The following is an 18,616-nucleotide window of genomic DNA, read 5'->3' on the forward strand; positions in this document are numbered from 1 at the left end:
CTATAAGTCAAAAAGTCCGGATCTCCGAAACAATTTAAACATTCCACAATAAGCGGACCGTTTGAGATATTCTATTTTTATGCGTCATTACGCGGCGAGGGTGCAGGGTGGCTAATGAAGGCAAGGCACAGCGGGGTGTGCGCCTGGACCGCTCTCACATAAATAAATACATTAGGCGCTGAAAGGCTGAAATGCTGCCCAACGCAGGGTCCTAGAATCAATTTATTTGGGACCCGGACCCTAGTGTGTGAATCTTATAAATTTTCTAACAAGCCTTGTAAAAAGGGTAAGTTTGGACCAGCTCCGATGCAGTTATCTAGAGTACATAGCGGATCTATGAGCTGTTTCTGAAGAAGGATTTCAAGACAGATTTGCCACAGCCATGCCACCAGCAGCTAATGAATCAGCTAGAGGTCTACGAGATTACCGAGCGTCAAGTAATCTTTGGTAATATCTACGTTCTAGCGAGTATCAGCGGAGGTATGTTTTAGGATGTTTTCTCATGATGGGTACCGTACTAGAAAGTATGTTTAAATATTATATTTATTATAAAGTTCTATGTATATATAGTGACTAAGTTATTTTAATATTGATGGCATACGTTTTATTAACCTTTGTATAGTTATTGTGTGAGTGTCGATGTCAAAAATATCCGTAGAAGAAGAGGTAGAGCATCCAATCAATGGCAACCAAAATGTTGTGGTGATTGTGATACTGGGTTTGAAAATTCAGATGGATTGTACATTTCGTTTTGTTATTTTCTATTCATTCTTCTATTTCCTCAACAGTCTTCAGTAAGAGCTATAATTTCCATTCAATTCATCCTCACTCTCTCCGGCTTGCATTGCTCACACTCCATCAATTACAACTATAGATTAGAGTGTTTTCCACGGATCATCGGTTCAATCGAACCTGACCAATCTTCAGCGGCACCCACACAAAGTTTCCCGCCACGGCTACCAGTTACAGCTTACGTTTACGGCCTCGCTGTCAACTCGGCGCTTTATGTCTCCAGCTAATTCCGCATCCCGAATTGTAATTCATAAAACCTTATATTTTCCGGTAAATTAAAACGTGCTCGGTGGGAGATGGTTTAGAGGCCATAAACCGAGCGCAATCAAAGCCCGACGTCACGGCTTTATACCTCTTTGTAATTATCCTAGTTTGGTGGCCTTTGGTTCGGTGTTTTGGTTGTAAAACAGCTGTGCCGTGTCGGCGCCCCACCGGGAACTTCCTTCATTAGCTCTCGTCCCGCTACCGATTGTAAATAACGAATATTAGGTATTAAATAATAAAGCGTCTGCATGTATGGCTCGGCGGGAGGGAGGTAATGGGAGGCAGAAATTGAATGAGCTATGTATGTCTTGGACTGTATTATGTCGTCAGCTGAGGGAAACTGGACATTTGGACAGAGGGAGGGATTTAACTTGGAAATTGGCGTGGGACAATGGAGAGCTTATGAACGGAATTAATAATGTTTTTAGGGTACGCTACTTTTAATCTATACTGATCCTGGAATAAGTATTCTATACGAGAGGCTTTTCATGTACATCTTAAAAAACAGTTTCCTGCCCAATGAATGTTTTGCCCATTGATATCCCTCAATAAATGAAAACGTCTATAACTCAGTAAAACAAAACAAAAAAACATTAAAGTCTTAGGAAAAATTGTTGACCTTTTAAGTCAAGGTCATTCCAACTGTTTAGTGAACAGTTTAATTAAGTGAGTTCAACGCACTTAAGTTCTAAAAGCTAAATGAAAAAGATGCCTCTTTCTAAATTTTGATATTATTTGAGAGTATTCTTAAGTTGTATAATCGAGAAGGCCTTGCGCCAAAATGGAGACGCCACGGAAGCCGTGTAAAGGGTTCCGACCAGATATTAATTAGAAGGGGCGGGTCCACGGGAGCAAGGGGCGGCTCTGCTTTCGAAACCTTACATATTTAAAACACGGCCCCAAGATGTTTACTGCCCATCCATATCCAATTGGTCCAGGCGATCAATTAGCCTAACAGGTTGTACGCTGTGAAAGATAACCATTTGTTCAGGGGCGTTTTTTACTAATTGTCTTTAATGGGTTGGTTCGTGATTAGGTTTGATTATGTAAGGGTTCTAGAGAAATATTTAGTGATCAATGAACTTTGTAAATTTAAAAAAAGGAAATTTGATGCTTAAGTGACTTTTTTTAAACATTCAGGAGGTCTACTTTCATGTCTATTTGAACATAAAAATAAGCTATTTTACGGCGAATCGGTGACACGATTTTGGACGAGAAGTGACCTCTAACAGCAGCGTGCTATTTCAAAGACTTTGTAAAAAAAAGATGAAAACAAATACATTTTAAAATAAAATATAAATGAAAATAAATAAATTTTAATACATTCAGGAGATGTACTTTCATGTCTATTTGAACATAAAACTAGGTATTTCATGGTGAAATGGGTGTCACAATTTTGGACGAGAAGTGACCTTTAACAGCAGCGTGCTATTTCAAAGACTTTGTAAAAAAATAGAAAATAAATAATATTTTTTTCCTGAGTACGTACGATCCGTAAAAAAGGAGATTAGAAATAAATAAAAATACAAAGATTGGTTACATTTTTACATAATTCCTTACCTCCGAGATTCTGCAATTAAGATTGCAACTATGTAAAATAGCATAGTTCTATTTATGAAGTTAGAAACAGAATCCTTCAATTTGTAGTTTCTAAGATGCAGTTAATATCTTTTTCCTACAGTCACCCGACAAAGTTGGCTTCCTTGTACTGTTTATAGTACAGAAAGCTGCTAATTGCTGCATATTTATACTTTGCCGTACAGTTTATACTTTGCCGTAGGGTTTATACTTTGCCGCACATCAGGATTCCAACGAAACAACACAAAACAGCGTGGTTCTATTATGCACGTAATCCGTGTACGCTTGGAAATAGGTTGGCAACACTTAAAGATAATAATACTATGAGCAGCTGATTGACTATTATAATTACGATTTAACCTGTCATTTCGTGTTTATAGTTTCGGTATTTCTGAACTTTCTGGACTTTTCTTTTAAACGTTTTTAAAACATTCCTACGATCTTAATAAACAAGAAAATACATTTAAAGCGTTTTTTTAGGCGCGGAAACCACTTCAAATTACAAAAACATACGGAACTATATTATATTCTTAAAACGCGGAGCACATTTCTTGCCGAGGAAAAATAGCGGAGTGATACTGACCAGGCGTACTACTTTCTCTAGGGAACCTATTTGTGTTGCCAGCTGAACCTAAAAACGTGTTGTATAGTGTTTGAAAGACTAATTATTTATATACTTTATAGTGACTGTAGGAAAAATATAATGTGTAACACGAGTGAAAAAGGCCTTTGCTGCACTCGAGATCATTCCGCACTCGCCTGCGGCTCGTGCGTAAACATTGCTCTCGTGTGCAGCAAAGTGCCACTTTCACCACTAGTTACACAAATAACTATTACCTACGACCGTTTTTTAAAGTAGCCATTTCAGTCCAGTTCTTAGAATTGAAAAGTTTCACTTTACAGCTGTTACTTTCATATCAGCATAGTTTCATTTCATATCAGCATAGTTTTTCTCATATCAACACAGGTAACGGACCAATGAGGTTCAAGTATTGAGAGAATAGTATATTACGTTACTAGTCCTGAAAATAAGTGTTTACCGGACGAGTGTGGTCGTTCCCGTGCGAGACGAAGTCGAGTACGGGATTACCATACGAGTCCGGTACACACATTTTGGACGAGTTACGTACGATAGTTTACGCCATACTACTATAAATCCGTACAAATCCTTATTTCCACCAACTAAAGGACTAAAAATCACTAGTCATAAGAGGTTATGTTTTTGTTTATAACTACTCACTGCCACCTAAATACAGTATAATCAGCTGATTGGTGTCCGGCAAAACTCATTGCAGCACAGTAGTACGCAATGAAACCCCATTTGAATAAGCTGGTGGCAAACAGCTGTTTTCTGGACTAATTCCTTGCGTGGGAAGTTCGTCAAAATAATGTAGTGTGGCGTAAAAGAATTAAAATTGTAATGCTTCGAACGTCAACTAATCAGCTGATCAGCTGATCAGTTGACCAATTTAATTGTTGGTCCGACTTGTTCATGTTGATACTCGCGTATTCTTAATTAAGTTGGTGGAAGTCCAAAAATAAATGAAATATTTGCCGAATTGTACCTGATACAATATTATTTATGGTAAGAATGCTGCTAGCAATGTTAACGAAGTTTAACAAACACGTAATTACAGGAAATCAGCTGATTATACAACAAGTCGTTGCATCACATTCAGTGGCAATGACAATACACGAAAACATAACCTCTCTAAAAAGTTATCAGTAGTGATTGTTAGTAATTAAATCCAGATTGATAGTAATTAAAAAACGGTCGTAGGTAAAGTAGTGTACGCAACTCGCGTTAATAGTCTTTACGACACTCGTAGAAGTTTTTAAGGCACGAGCCTTGGCGAGTGCCTTAAATTTTCTACTCGTGTCGTAAAGACTCACTTAACGCAATCTTTGCGTAAACTACTATAACATTATACTAACAGTTTCATTTAGAGTACCAATTACTTCAAATTAACCTCTTCCCTTCTCAATATCTCTATAGCATCAGTCTATACAGAGATATCCATACAGAGACAAACAATTAAAAATTTAATTTTGGCAAGTATTGCCATTCCAACCACGGAGAAAACATCCCTAATTACCTACCCATAATCCAGCCATGAAACATTCGCAGAACAATGACTCACAGTCAAATTGATAATTGAACATTCGGTGGGCACGATCGCTCCTAATGCTCAAGTAGTTTTTGTGAAAGCCAACCCAACCTATATTTGAGGGTTGACTGGTCACGTCCGTAGATTGACACTTATTGTTTCAGTGGGAACCTCTCGTAAGGGCCCGTTTACGCTCCAAGCCTGTAATACGTCCGAATATCTCGGAGTGGACACGTCTCTTGTATTACTTGCTAAATGGCACTGATCGGTGGGAACCTCAGGCTAGCCGAGTTCTCTGGCTTGTGCCCGCGACTTGTCGTGTCTTCGGGCCATTCTGACTGCCACCATCCGGCAGTATTGGAGCGCCGCCAGTTACCCGTTTTTCATTTGTTCCAGGGGTAATCACTGCACGGGCGCTGAGTTCTCAGCAGTTATGATGAGATCTTTGAAGCATCTTGAGACTTTTTGGAACTTGAAGAAGAAAATTGTCTGATTTTTCAACTGCAGAAGGCGCATTCGGCGCACGGGCGCTGAGTTCCCAGCAGTTTTGGCGAAAATAAAAGAGACTTCTTCTATTATTCGTATAGAAGTCTTTATACTTAGAAAACGAAAGTATATTATTTGTTACGATTGTTAATCGCATATTTCGTGATAGTCTTGCGGATGCTGAGTTTGATTTTTTTCTTGTCGTCCTGTGATAAGTTTTAGGACATATAAAATGTTTTCTGATTCATTTAAAAGCATAAAAAAAGTATCTGATTTATTTGTGGTAAAGTAGGGAGTAGGCTTACTCCCACGCAGATTTTCCCAGAATATCGCTTGCCTAGTTGATAGAAGTCAAATGAAATCATCTCAGAGAATTCATCTGATGATATTTTCTCGTGCAAATAGCACAGTCTGCTTGCATATGCTGGGGTACCAACATTCTTGTGTTTTGCTTATTTTGAAGAGAGGGTTTCAAGAGTGATAAGCTTTTCCAAATTTAAAATTAAAGTCGTCCATGTATGTTATGTGTTGAAGTCGTATTAGTCTTAAGCTGATTCCCCAATAGTATCGTTTGCCTACATATGCAAAGTTCTGTGAAATCAACAAAATTGCAACCTTCGAAACTTACTCCTTTTAACTAACTCTGTCGGAAGACTGTTTAACTATGGCATAAATCAGCAAGGATATTAATGTTGAGGCATCAATATCAATAACCTTTACAATAATAACAATTAAAATACATCTGTTATACACCTCCCACAATCCAAAGATTTGAAGTCAACCTCAGCAAGTCAAAGTATCCACTAGTACAAAAAATCACTTGTATTCACTTACAAAATCCAAACGATTCCTCCCAGTTAACCAACAACCAGCTCGATGTTACAACAGTCATTACATCCTCGTAACCTCAAAATGATACATTTCCGAGCTAAGCCTCTTTTTACGTCTCTCTTGTTCCACTGGTTACTGTTTTGTATCATTGCGGAGCGAACGGACTGGCGGACTCACCAAGAACCCATTACAACGCAAGGTCGCCGCGGAGGAAGCATAAAAACGGCCATTTGCAACAGTCCTAAATCATTTATTGTTTTAATGGTTCACAATTTCCCCGAGTCAATTAAAAAGTGATTGTGGATACAGTAGTTATGGCGGTTGGCAGTAACCCCGCTGTTGCAGTTATTGCTCTATTGTGAGGTTGCCACCTCTTTGTTTCCGTCAATTACCCCATTACAAGATTGCCTCAGACTCAGACCGGAGCCTTCAATAGCCGATATTGGAACTTCCTGCAAACGAATGTCTTCTGAAGAAGGGTAAGTGGTTTGACTTTTTATGCTCAAGGTTTCCAGAAGGAATATTTCAAACTATGCTTCCATAAAACTCATATGATAATTTATATTTGGCAACAATTTTGTTAAGAAATTTGGTTAGTTTGATTTGCTTTGTTGTGTTGCTAAGAACTGCAATATAACAGTATTATCTCTATTCGTTTGGAGCCTTCAATAACCAAAACTGGAATTTCCCGCAAACGTCTACAGACAAATGTCTTCTAGGGTGAGTAGTTTGTCTTTTTTTGCCCAAAAGTCTTCTAAAATTAACATTTCAAACAAAGCTTAGTATTGTTTTCAATTAAATTTGTAATTAGCTTTTATTTTACAATAAATACTCAAAAATGTCAATGGCGAATACTCTTTAGACTCTCTACATTTCCTCAACTAACTAACCAAATGTCAAGGTGCCAGAACTTGAGATATTTCTCATAGCTTTTCTATTCCCATTCTATAGGGTATGGGTCCCTACTACTTTGTCGGCTCTGTATGAGTTTGAAATACAGCGTATTACTTGCAAGTGGATCAGAGACTCAACCATAGAATAAATAAACACCATGGTCTTTATTTATTCCATGCTACCACATTACAGTTTCACAGGACAATTTTCTGCTAATAAAATTCACATTAAACTCATTCAAAACACATTCTACTGCTCTTTCTTTGGTAGTCTCTTTGAAATATGAACTTCTCAGTTATTTTTATAAATGTGACGCGCATTGCTGCATACCGACTTTGATTGGCACCCGTGATGGATAATGATGACGGTACTTAATGGAATTTTACACCTTGACAATCTCTAATGGCTCAGCAGCCCCTGGTAGCTAATGAAGTTGCTATACCCCGTGTAATCACCAAGTGATAGTGCTATCAGCTGATTCAAAGCTGCTGCCGCATTACAGAAGCATCCATCATCTCAGCCACCGACACCGGCATCGCCTGTAATTGTCGGTTAATATCATGGCCATGTTTATAAATGAGCTACTTGTTCTCACGGAAGCTAATGTCTTTGTCAATTTGGACTCCACCCAGCTGATGGCCACTCTCTTGCTGCATGTCTGCTAAGTCTCACGGTTAGAAATATATCTGACAGGTGTGAAAGAATAATCAACAAATTGTTTCAATCTCACTTCAGCTCAGCAACACTCAGTCAGAAATTCACAGTTGGGCACTTTAAACTAATTTTGAATGTCGAATTGTAAAATTGAACCGTGTAGTGCTCTTCAAACGATTCATAAGATGAAATGTCCAATGATCAAGCACAGCTCAGTCCAGTTAAAATCCATAAAAAATACATTTTTTCTAATGTGTTATCTTATTATTAAACCGGCGAGCTTACCTGGTGATTACCAGGTGAGCTCTATACCTTTCTATAATCACACAACTACGTTAAGGGTATGTTTTTGAATACACGGACGGTACCAATTTCAACTAGGATTTTATGAATGTTCAACGAATTGTTTGTAAATTATTAAGCCTCCAGTATCTGATAGGCTCGTTTTTTAAATAATGCCTCACCATGACTTTGGGGAATAGAAATGTAAGTAAAATTTGAAAAAGATTTACAGCTCTCATACAGTCGCTCGTGTCGCTCAATATTCTTTCCCCCCACTTAAGAATATTATCGTCAGCAGGCCTTTGTATCTTTATCCTCTAAGCTTCAAGTTATGGCCATTTAAAAGACTAGAATAGACATTTCACTTTGATTCAAATCACCATACATGATAATTGATTTGGTTGATGAATCTTTTCAGAAGAACCACAGTGTTAATGGAACCTAGTTAACGAAATTATCCTTTTGAGAGACATCCCATATTTTAAGCTATGCCTTATATAAAATTTATGCATCTTCCTAACAATGTTGTTTTGTTTTCTTGAACATATTGACTTCCAGACTCCTGTTTGTAGTCCTGGACGGACTCATTGATCTCGGCGCCTCTGTTCGGAGTCATTAGCTAATGATTCGCCAGCCTAGACTGCCAGCAGGATATTTGCTCTAGTCAGGCTTCCGTGTGTCGCGGGATCATCAAAGGCGACGCCAAATTCTTCGATAACTAATAACTTTGGGGCTGGACGTTTTTGCGGCACCTGCGGAGCCCCCCTGCCGCTACGGCGCTATTAATGAACTTCTGAACCCTCTTCTCCCTCAATCATCCTTTTATACGCGCTGACTGCCGAAGTCCTTCTGATGTAGTTTTAAATTGACCGTTTAACAAAACTCTTGTCCTCTTTCTTTGATAATAGCCGTGTTAAATCGTCGTAATCTAAAGGTGACGGCGAGATTTATCTGATCAATAGAAATCCTGATCTGAATTGTTGTTTGTTGGTGACTGAACACTTTGTGACAATGTTATGTAAATCTTCAACCTCAACACTTTGTATGAGTGTCTCCATCACTATGGCACTGATTTGTTGGATATCGAGGCAGTTGCTAGTTTTAATCGGCAATCACGCTTGTAAACAATCGTGGGAGGAAGGTTTATTTTTATTAGTTATAAAATAACATATTCCTCCATTTAAGTGGAACTTCCTTCTTCTTATTACGAAGAACTCAAATCATATTCCGTCTTGTATTGGAATAGTTAATCAAGCGTTTTACCATTCAGTATAATGCATGTATGGTAAAAATATTTAAGTGTGAATCTTAGTGTCCCTTTATATACCTTTATATACCTTTATATATTTCACTATATAAATTATTCACCCCACCTTCAGACGTTTCCAAGATCTAACGTTTGTTAGGTTTGTTTTTATGTGCATAATTGTTTTGGATTGGAGGTTTGCACAGTAGCTCCCTTTTTAGTAACTGTGTTTAAAGAATATGACATTACTGGTTATATTAATGTAAGTGTTACACTTTTACACCGTATACTAACTGGTACCATGTATCGTGCAGGATTTTAAGGTTTTGTGAGTGACAAAGTTTCTTGTAGTCCTTGTGATCAGCCTCTCTTCTGTCCATCTGGGACAAATTGAGCGCTTTCACATCGGTGAGGACCGAGGCATGGTAATTTCGAGGTGTGCTGGTGTAAAATAATACCTAATTAGATCTCTATTCTATTTCATTAAAAATAAAACACAGACTATAATTTAATTAATTAAATTGTAAATTTGTGTACTGCACCGTCCCCTTTTTATGAGCTGGACAAAGAGTTTCATCTACTGTAGGCTACAGCAGATGACAAAGAAACCTTGAGACTTCTCCCTGGGCTATTTTTTCTAAAAGCCATTCTGCGGAGAAGCACGGTAGTCGGGGCGGGTCGAGGCGCAGATTTCGAGATTTATGTGGGCAAAACCACTTAGGCGGCAGCGGTCACCTGCTGTAGGGACTATTGTTCGAGATCCTCCACCGAAGAGATTTTGATCGTGAAATTAAAAACGTTAAAATATGACTGAAGTATAAGAAATGGTTTTTGACAAGGTATTCTGCAAACAGCCTACAACTGGGGGCCTGGTGTGAGGAGACATAATTTGCCGCGAGGACATCAAATGGTAAAATAATAAATATGTATTTAAAAGAATGGGTAACTTACTTAGTATTATACTGACCACACCGATAAATCGACTTCCAAATAAAGTTTTTAGTTAGTTTATATAAGAAAAAGAATGAATCAATAATTAATACACCCTCAGCAAACTCTATACGATACTTACTTATAAACATTCATGGAGCTACTATAATTTGTATTTCTTGTTTTTGTTTAAAAAACATATGGTATCGTATTCCTGTTAGTATTTACATCATAAAAAACTATAATAACCCACCAATAAAGAACAAAAGTACAATGTAATTAATTAGGCTATAATAATATATTGATAAACAATAGTTTATTGGTTCTCCTTATCCAACCCTCCTTTTTATTAATTAGCAAATTATCTTTTCATTATCATAGTGCTTCTGAATTTAAAATATACATACGTATATAATTAAGTATATATATTTGCTTTTTATATGGAATTAGAATAATACCCCCGCCGCAGCAAACCTGCCGACTAAGCGAATTTCCATTTGTCTTAATTAATTTTCAATTAAATATATTTTAATAACATTAGGTTTAACGAGTACCTAGGTTTGCTGCTACAAGGAAACTAATAAAGTGTGTTTTTTTTTTTGTAAAATATTGACAGCTTAGTACAAAATGAATAAATTTGATCAAAATACAAAATATATCCATAAACAAGCAAACTACAACATTTGAACAATATTCTCCATAAGAATAACATGGGAATTTTAAATTTACAATTCTTTTAATTTTCTCCGTTACTATTAACCGAACAAAAATACTTTTATATACTAAATTAATTATTTTTTTTAAGCTCTTTAAAAAGGTCTAAAGAGAAATTGGGAAATTTTGTGTTTTGAGGGTCAAAAGTGTGAAAAACCAATTTTTACCCCATAAAACCCCTCGTAAAGCCCCGTTCCCATGGTCCGATCATGCTGGTTCGCGAACTCATTCAAGTTTATCCCGCTTTACACATTTAAACCAAATTTCATTTTTGGTTTTTTCATTTAAAAAAAAAAATTATATATATACATATATAAAAATTTGAACGAATGGTGTTTTTGGCCTCTGGGGACATCAAAATGAAAAAGTAAATCGGTCCCGGGTCTAGGTCTTACCGTGCCACCTACGGTAATAGCTACTTCCCTATAGGGAAATTCGCTAAAAGTAGGCCTACGTGTAAAACTGTTTGAAAATTTGTTTACAGTACATTTTTTACATGCACTTAGTATAAAATATTATTTAGTTTTTAATAGACTACATGTAGCATTGATATGCTCTCAAGCATTATAATTTGCTTTCTACAAACCACATAAAAACTTGTTTTTTGTTGTTTTAATGTGTTTATGTGGGATTGATAATTTTTCAATTGAAAAACTTTAGTAAATTTATGATATATTGATGATATTTCATTCAATGTGTAACTTCGCCTTTTGTATAAGGGAATAGTGTACCAGAAACTTTTTATGATTACTCTGTTTCTAATTTTATATCTATAATGTTCATATTTATACAGTAGCACAGGAAACTAAAAAAAATCTTGGTGGAACTCACTTAACAAATTAGATATCTTAACCAAGCAATCTATAAAGGGTGTGGTAGATTTAGTAGATATGATACATAACTGTTTTCCTTGTAAACTCGTTCTAAACCCTGTCAATTGCTAATTTCTTTAGGAAAATAATAGTCCGCAACTCAAAAACACTCAGTTCACCTAGCCAAACATAAAAAGATAGGTCTATGTGACGAGAAGGTTGCCTCTGTCTTACAAAATATCTCCCGTATAAAAACTAATAATACGAGATGATTTTTATTAAATCCGTGGGGTAACAGTTAAATATGTGAAAGTGTCAACGTGTGTACGTAACTTTAATTGTGATTTTGAGCTAAACGTAAGTTTATTTTGTTGAAAAACTATTATTATTTAAAACCACTCTGCATTTTCCCCAAAAAATCAAATCAAATTCAATCTTCATAACGTACTACGATCTTATGGCCAAATCAATCTTTGGTTTATTAAAACTTATTGTTGACAAATAAGTTTAACCAGCAGTGGTGATTAAGGAGGGTGGTATGGGGTTGACTATCCCTCTCCTTTAGAGGAGTGTAAAGGTAAAGTAATGTAGTATTTATTCATGATAAAATCCCATACATGTTGGCCAGTTTTGCTTCCCTGCTTTACTGTGGTCAATCGCCGCCACCACTTTTATCAGACTGTTAATCCAGGATCTCTGTGTTTTGTCTAGGTTAATTTATTTAACAATCGCCTATTGGGTCTGATGATGATTGGAGTGTCCAATCGATATTGATCACTACTTACCATCTTCCATTTATATATTTACCGTCTTGTGAGTAACAGTATAAGCGTAAATATATGCTGTAATTGTTATAAGACGTTTCTCTTATTTACTTTCCATAAATTCATTTAATTCAGTATTAATTACAAAATAAATCCACCAGCCGTATTGCAGGTGTTTGTCCAACACATTGTGTTTAGATTGGCACGAGTTCCCTCAAATTGGCACGAGTTCCCACCAAAAGCGGCAGCCTGTGGTAGCGACCCAGGTATTAATTACATGGGGAGGACAGCGGGGCAATTTTTGACAACCATTCTAGCTTGGGACCGAACCAATTTCGTCAGATACCGTTCTGCACAGAGTCTACAATTTAGGAGGATCTTTATGGAGGTTGGGATATAATTAGCAAGAATCTCGGCGTTCCCACGCCAAACATTGTAACAACCCACTTTTACGAGCAGGCTTTGCTTTACAATGTCATTACCGGCTTCTTACGCAGCTTTGATTCCGCCGGTTTTTGCCGAGGGTGTGGGATGGTCCGTCATGCGATGCCGCTCGAGGCACAACTGGAACTGGACATTGGGTGTGTAAGGATTTCGTGCTGTATCCCTTGACTTGTTACTTGTAGGCTAATATAACTCTCGGTACAGAACAGCTAAATTGGCCCTCTTATGGGTTGCGAGGATTAAAGTAATTATTTTGACTCCTTGTGTGGAAAAGAGTCAGCTGGAGTGGAAGATATAAGTTGTAAATCTTTTCTATAACTTTGTCAGCTGGTCATGAATAGAAAAAATCCAATTAGTATGGAATCGTTTTCAATATTACACATTTGTGTAATATTCATCGTGTTACATTGAGTAATTACAACAATAGATTCCCCTTTGAGGACCATATTTGGATATTTTAATTTGAAATATGCAGTACTATCATTGACTATATAACCACAACGGATTTTTTACATAAACAATAACATAAACAATAACATCTTCAGACAAAATAAAATCAGCTGATTAGTTTGTAAACAAGTACGTTGACTTTCACCACAGCTGATTTAAAAAGTTTGGGTGTTTAGTGTAAATTAGAAAACAGTAAAAAGCTGTGCAATTTTTAAGCCATCCTAATGATTGATAATTGATAAAAAATACACTTTTTGGGGTTATATAATATTTTATTATTGTTTGAAATAATCTAAAATAGTTTAAAAATAACTTTCAAAGCAAACGCAGACTGTTGCATTGTTGTGGCAGACTTAGGCCGCATGCCTCGGCATACACTACATCTAAACCTCCAGCGGTCACGTATTACTAAAACTCTCATATCTCAGTTAATATTCATCCAATCTTAAAGATTAAGGTGTAAATCGATTTGTAATTAAATTATCTTAAAAAAGTTATTCATTTAAATCTTTTTTAAACCCAACGGCTTTTGAGTTATTTAAGAAACAAAAATTTTAAATGGCCACCATTTTGTTTTATGAATTTAAAAAATTTTCATAATTTTTTGTAGCTTTGTCTAGTTGTCATAAATATTTTTGCTAAGTTTCAACTACGTATCTCTTACCATTTTTTAGAAAACAGTTAATAAGCGAAAAAACAAAATGGCGGCTGTGTGAGTAACTAAGGACTTCCGTTCATTTTAAATATGATATTTGGATTTGTTTCTTACCCAGGAACAATACCCTAAAATATCCAACACGAATTCTGAAACACCCTGCAATACTCTATAGATGTATACATAAAAATTTAAACCAATGGTGTTTTAGGCCTGGACATCAAAATGAAAAAGTAAATAGGTCCCGGGCCTAGGTCTTACCTTTGACTATGCAATAGTCAATGGTCTTCCCGTGCCACCGATAGGGAAATCCGGTAAAAGATGTCCATTAAGCCTGAGGTTATACTTGCTCTATTTATGGTAAAAATCAGCCATAAACTATTAAATTTAAAACATTAACATAGGCTAACTGTAAACAATCAACTTTGACAGTTCTGCTTGGTTCAAGTCAACTGTTGTCATCATTACAAACAAAAGAGTAATAGTGATGACACCTGTTAGTAAACTTTGTAATTTTATAATACCATCGAACATCATAGAACCAACTTTTTTTATTGAGACTGCTGTTAAGATTGATTAATTCTTTTTATATGAACTAGAGGTCGTCCAGTATTTACTTTTGCCTTGCGTCCAGTGGTCAAAAACTCGACCAAAAATATGTAATGTGTAGGTTTCTCTATTTACATCCCACGCTGTAAATAAAACATGTGATTGGAATTCCTTCCATTTGTTTTGGTTTTCTGATTATATTTTGTTGTTGTTTCAGCAGCATAGCAACCCATAAGACCCATATATTTTTTTTTATTACGACTTAATTTTTTTGTTTATTTTTAGCTTATTTTAATTTATAAAGTAATTCTGCACATCTAGGAAAATATCTTTCTAATAGTATGCGTATATTTCCCCTGTGATGTAGTCAAGCTCAGAAAAAAGGTGTTATAGAAAAATGCTTATTTTTGTATAGATATATACAAAAAATAATGTTAACTCATAAGGTTAACATGGGAAACTCCAGAGCCACTGAAGCAGAGCCTGAATTTCAGATCCGAATAAAAACTGCTTAGTTTTCCTAGTCGATCTGTATATCCAAGTTGGTTCTGTAAAAATCTTAATTTTAGACTACCACAGTAAATATCCAGTTAATCTTGAAATCCTTAGGTTTCCTGTTCCATCCGAAAAGGAATAGATTCTTGACTCATTTTGCACATGATCAATAAATGGTTTCCAATGGCAAGTAGACGTTTGTTAATAACAATAACAGCATTTAAACATCCCCATTTAAAATCTAATTTAATGGAGATAAACATAATGTACAAATTGGCTTGCAGCGTATAAAATAAGCATAAAAAATACCTAGAAGCAGTAGGGGTTCCCAAAATTGGGATTTCTCACCTATTTCCCATTTGATATTTTTTTACTTGATATCGTTAGATAGGGAATTTTATATGCAAAATAAAAGTCTTGCTGGAATGTTTCATAAAATGAGCAGTTTTTGCAATTTAAGTCATAAAAGTTCAAATGCCCAAAATATTTTTCCAATATATGTTTTAATGATTATTTTTCCTGAATCATATAATGGCTTGATAAATTTGTGTACAGAATTTCACAAATATATCTATAATATAATTTTTAGTAAAACAAAAATTGTGGTTATCTTGCTAATGAGGCAATAAAAATTTTATAATATATGGATTTTCCTTTTATTTTGACCCATGAAACCTATTGCTATTTCGTTTTTACTTACTTACGGTACACCCTGTATAAGAGGGGAGTGAATTACTTGTCTATGGTACAAAGTGTTATTGGTGGTTTTTAATACCTCTCGCGATTTTATTGTACATACTACTAGTATGTTTTCTGTGCTTGAAGGCTTACATGTCTGCGATATATTTTTCCTCGTGATCGTGATAAACAGTTCTAATACATTTGTTTATTCCCGAGATATACTTTTAACGTCAAAGTTACCAATGTATGTCTCCGACATATTTCTCGTGCCACAATATTTCGTCCGTAAAATATTAGTCCTCCAGATGTATATTTCAGCGATATACACTCATCCACATCATCTCCCCGCGCTATACTTTTCCGCGGCATATTTACCAGCGATGTACTTATCCGCGACACATATCTTCACGATATACTTTTTACGTAAAATTTACCCACGAGATCTGTATTATGTCTGTGATATATTTATCTCCGAGATGTGCATGTCCGCGATTCACTCATACACAACATATCTCCCCGCGCTATACTTTTCCGCGACATATTTACCAGCGATGTACTTATCCGTGACACATATCCCCGCGATATACTTTTTACGTAAAATTTGCCCACGAGATCTGTATTATGTCTGTGATATATTTATCTCCGAGATGTGCATGTCCGCGATTCACTCATCCACGACATATCTCCCCGCGCTTTACTTTTCCGCGACGTATTTCCGCGATATACTTATCCGCGACACATATCCCCGTGTACGTACGCTGTTCACACGACGCAGTGACACCGGATATTCTTGTCGGCCAGTAATGGACGGACCGGAGCCACGACGTGCTGGGGGGCCGGGCTGGCGGTCGTCGCGTTATCGTCCGTGTAAAGTTTTACTGTCCCCACCCACACGAGCTACATTGCGTTTCACTTTATTTCCTCTTCAGAATGTTTTAACTCAGATGCGCCACACACGGAGACGGTCCTCTGCGGATCTCTTCATCACCTCGGGCTTCGCCCCTCCGGAGTTATCAGTCAGGGGACGCTAGATACCATCACTCGGCTTCTGTCCACGGTGACGGATCCCACCTAACTCACGGGATAACCATCTCCCTATCACGGCTACAACTACAAATTGGACCTCACACCTCAAGCCTCAATCTGATCGGGTGGATTGAAATACAGGCGTAGTTAAATTCACTTGTTTCTTCGCACGTTTCGGAAATTGATGAGCCCCTTGAGAGGGTGTGATGTTTCCTTTAATTGGCTGGTTTTATCTGAGACACCAGTCAGAATGGGATGGCTCTTGGAACATCTAAATGCACTGGGATCATGGCGGATGTGACGGGTGGTTTTGTGATTCGTACAAACTGAGATAAGTTAGGAATTATTCATAGACAATAGAAAAAAATAAATGGGAACTTTCACCCACTTTAGATCACACTATCATTACTAAATACAACTTTACAAACAAAAATTTTATTTTAATAAACAGTAATACCATTACACTGATCACACTAAAGCTGTAACACGACATAATACCACATATCCTAAGTCACTGCATATCCTAAGTGAATGCTTTTCCAACAGATCAGTGTTTCTTTAATTTTTTATTGTTCTTTCTATGTTAAACGAAATCCCTACCTTAACTACTCGATCCAGTCAAAGGGTATCCCATGCAGGTTCAAATTTCGCTTGTGATCTTTTGGTCTGCAGTATAGGCTAAAAATTAAAATATAAAATTATCTTTAAAAATCCGGTCCAAATTGTTGATAGAAAAAATCCAAATATAATCGACAAAGAGTAGTTCAAACTGCAATCCCTGAAAAGCGCTTTGGAGGATGAAATGCAGTAAGTTGAATAACACATTCGGAGATTTAAATGTATTCTCTACAAAAAAAATACTGGTTATAAAACTAGTCAGTAATGAAAAACGCTGAAATATTACAAAATGGTGGTAATATAAACGGGCTTCAAATACCGTTTCGATACTAAATTTATAAATTTCAAAATGGTAACTTAAAAAAATAACCACTGTTTGCATTTGTTATAAAAGATTTCAAACAACTCAAATCCAAAACCAACCCCCTTTACTAATAAACACAGTCCCTAACCAACCCTTATCCCCAGTCACAGCCGGGTAAGCCACTAACAGATACATTAGCGGGGGCGGTGCGTTATTATTCCCAAACCATGTTATTTGCCTACAACGCCCGCGGCGCCCTGTCCTAATTATTGTTTACAGGTTACGTCCCTAGGCGCCGCCTTAGGCGCCAAGCAGGTGCCTTTTCTCAAGGGAACGCACCCACGACCCCTAACACACCTACACTGCCCTATTTCAAGGGTATCATTTTATTTCTAGTGAACCTGTCATTAATTTGGATTTTTTCCAGGATTCGGTATTGCTCCGGCTCGGCGGCGGTCCTTCTGATTAACTACCAATAATTCTCACAGGCTGCCATTTTACTACTTTCTGTTTGAGATAATTGCTATGATTATTGCAATGCGTGGGACCGGGAAAGGTTTGGGGTGGTAAACGGTTGGAAATGTTTGATTGTTTGGGAGGTCAAGGATGAATTTGGTAACCACTAAGGGATTGATAAAATTACAAGGGTTATCGTACCGATTTAAAATTTTTTTAGTTGTGTTATTGTGGAGTGAATGTAACATAAACTGCTGTAGTATGACATTAGAATAGTATATTGAGGGATTGTCCGAGATGTAAATCCCCTTGGCGTTAATTTTTTTGTTGTTCTTTCAATGTTAAACAAAATCTCACCTTATGTACTCGATCTAGGCAGATGGTACCGGTATTCCACGCAGGTTCAATGTTTGCTTGCGAATAAAAACATCAGTTATCAATAAATATAACTAGGTATCTTTGTTTTCTAGCAACAAAATTTTAGTCTAGTATCTGATCAAAAATAATTTTAATATTTATAGTGTTTAAGTAAAAATTAAGAACTTCCTAGCAAAGAATTGTTACATCATCACTTTCCCCACCA

The 18,616-nt window shown here is 36.5% G+C and overlaps 1 protein-coding gene across 1 annotated transcript in view; it reads left to right on the forward strand.

The window, feature by feature from the left end:
- The window catches only part of LOC128989057 (urokinase-type plasminogen activator-like), a 30,557-nt gene extending 13,755 nt beyond the window's left edge, over positions 1-16,802 (forward strand). The window contains exon 4 of the mRNA XM_054410913.1: positions 16,574-16,802. Within this exon, the coding sequence (XP_054266888.1) occupies positions 16,574-16,802 (229 nt within the window). The remainder of the gene's footprint in view (positions 1-16,573) is intronic.
- The last annotated feature ends 1,814 nt before the right edge of the window (positions 16,803-18,616 follow it).

This window comes from Macrosteles quadrilineatus, unplaced genomic scaffold, assembly GCF_028750875.1.
Source record: "Macrosteles quadrilineatus isolate MER2022 unplaced genomic scaffold, UCM_ALF_1.0 Scaffold_3__2_contigs__length_128488019, whole genome shotgun sequence".
NCBI classification, from domain to species: Eukaryota; Metazoa; Arthropoda; class Insecta; order Hemiptera; family Cicadellidae; genus Macrosteles; species Macrosteles quadrilineatus.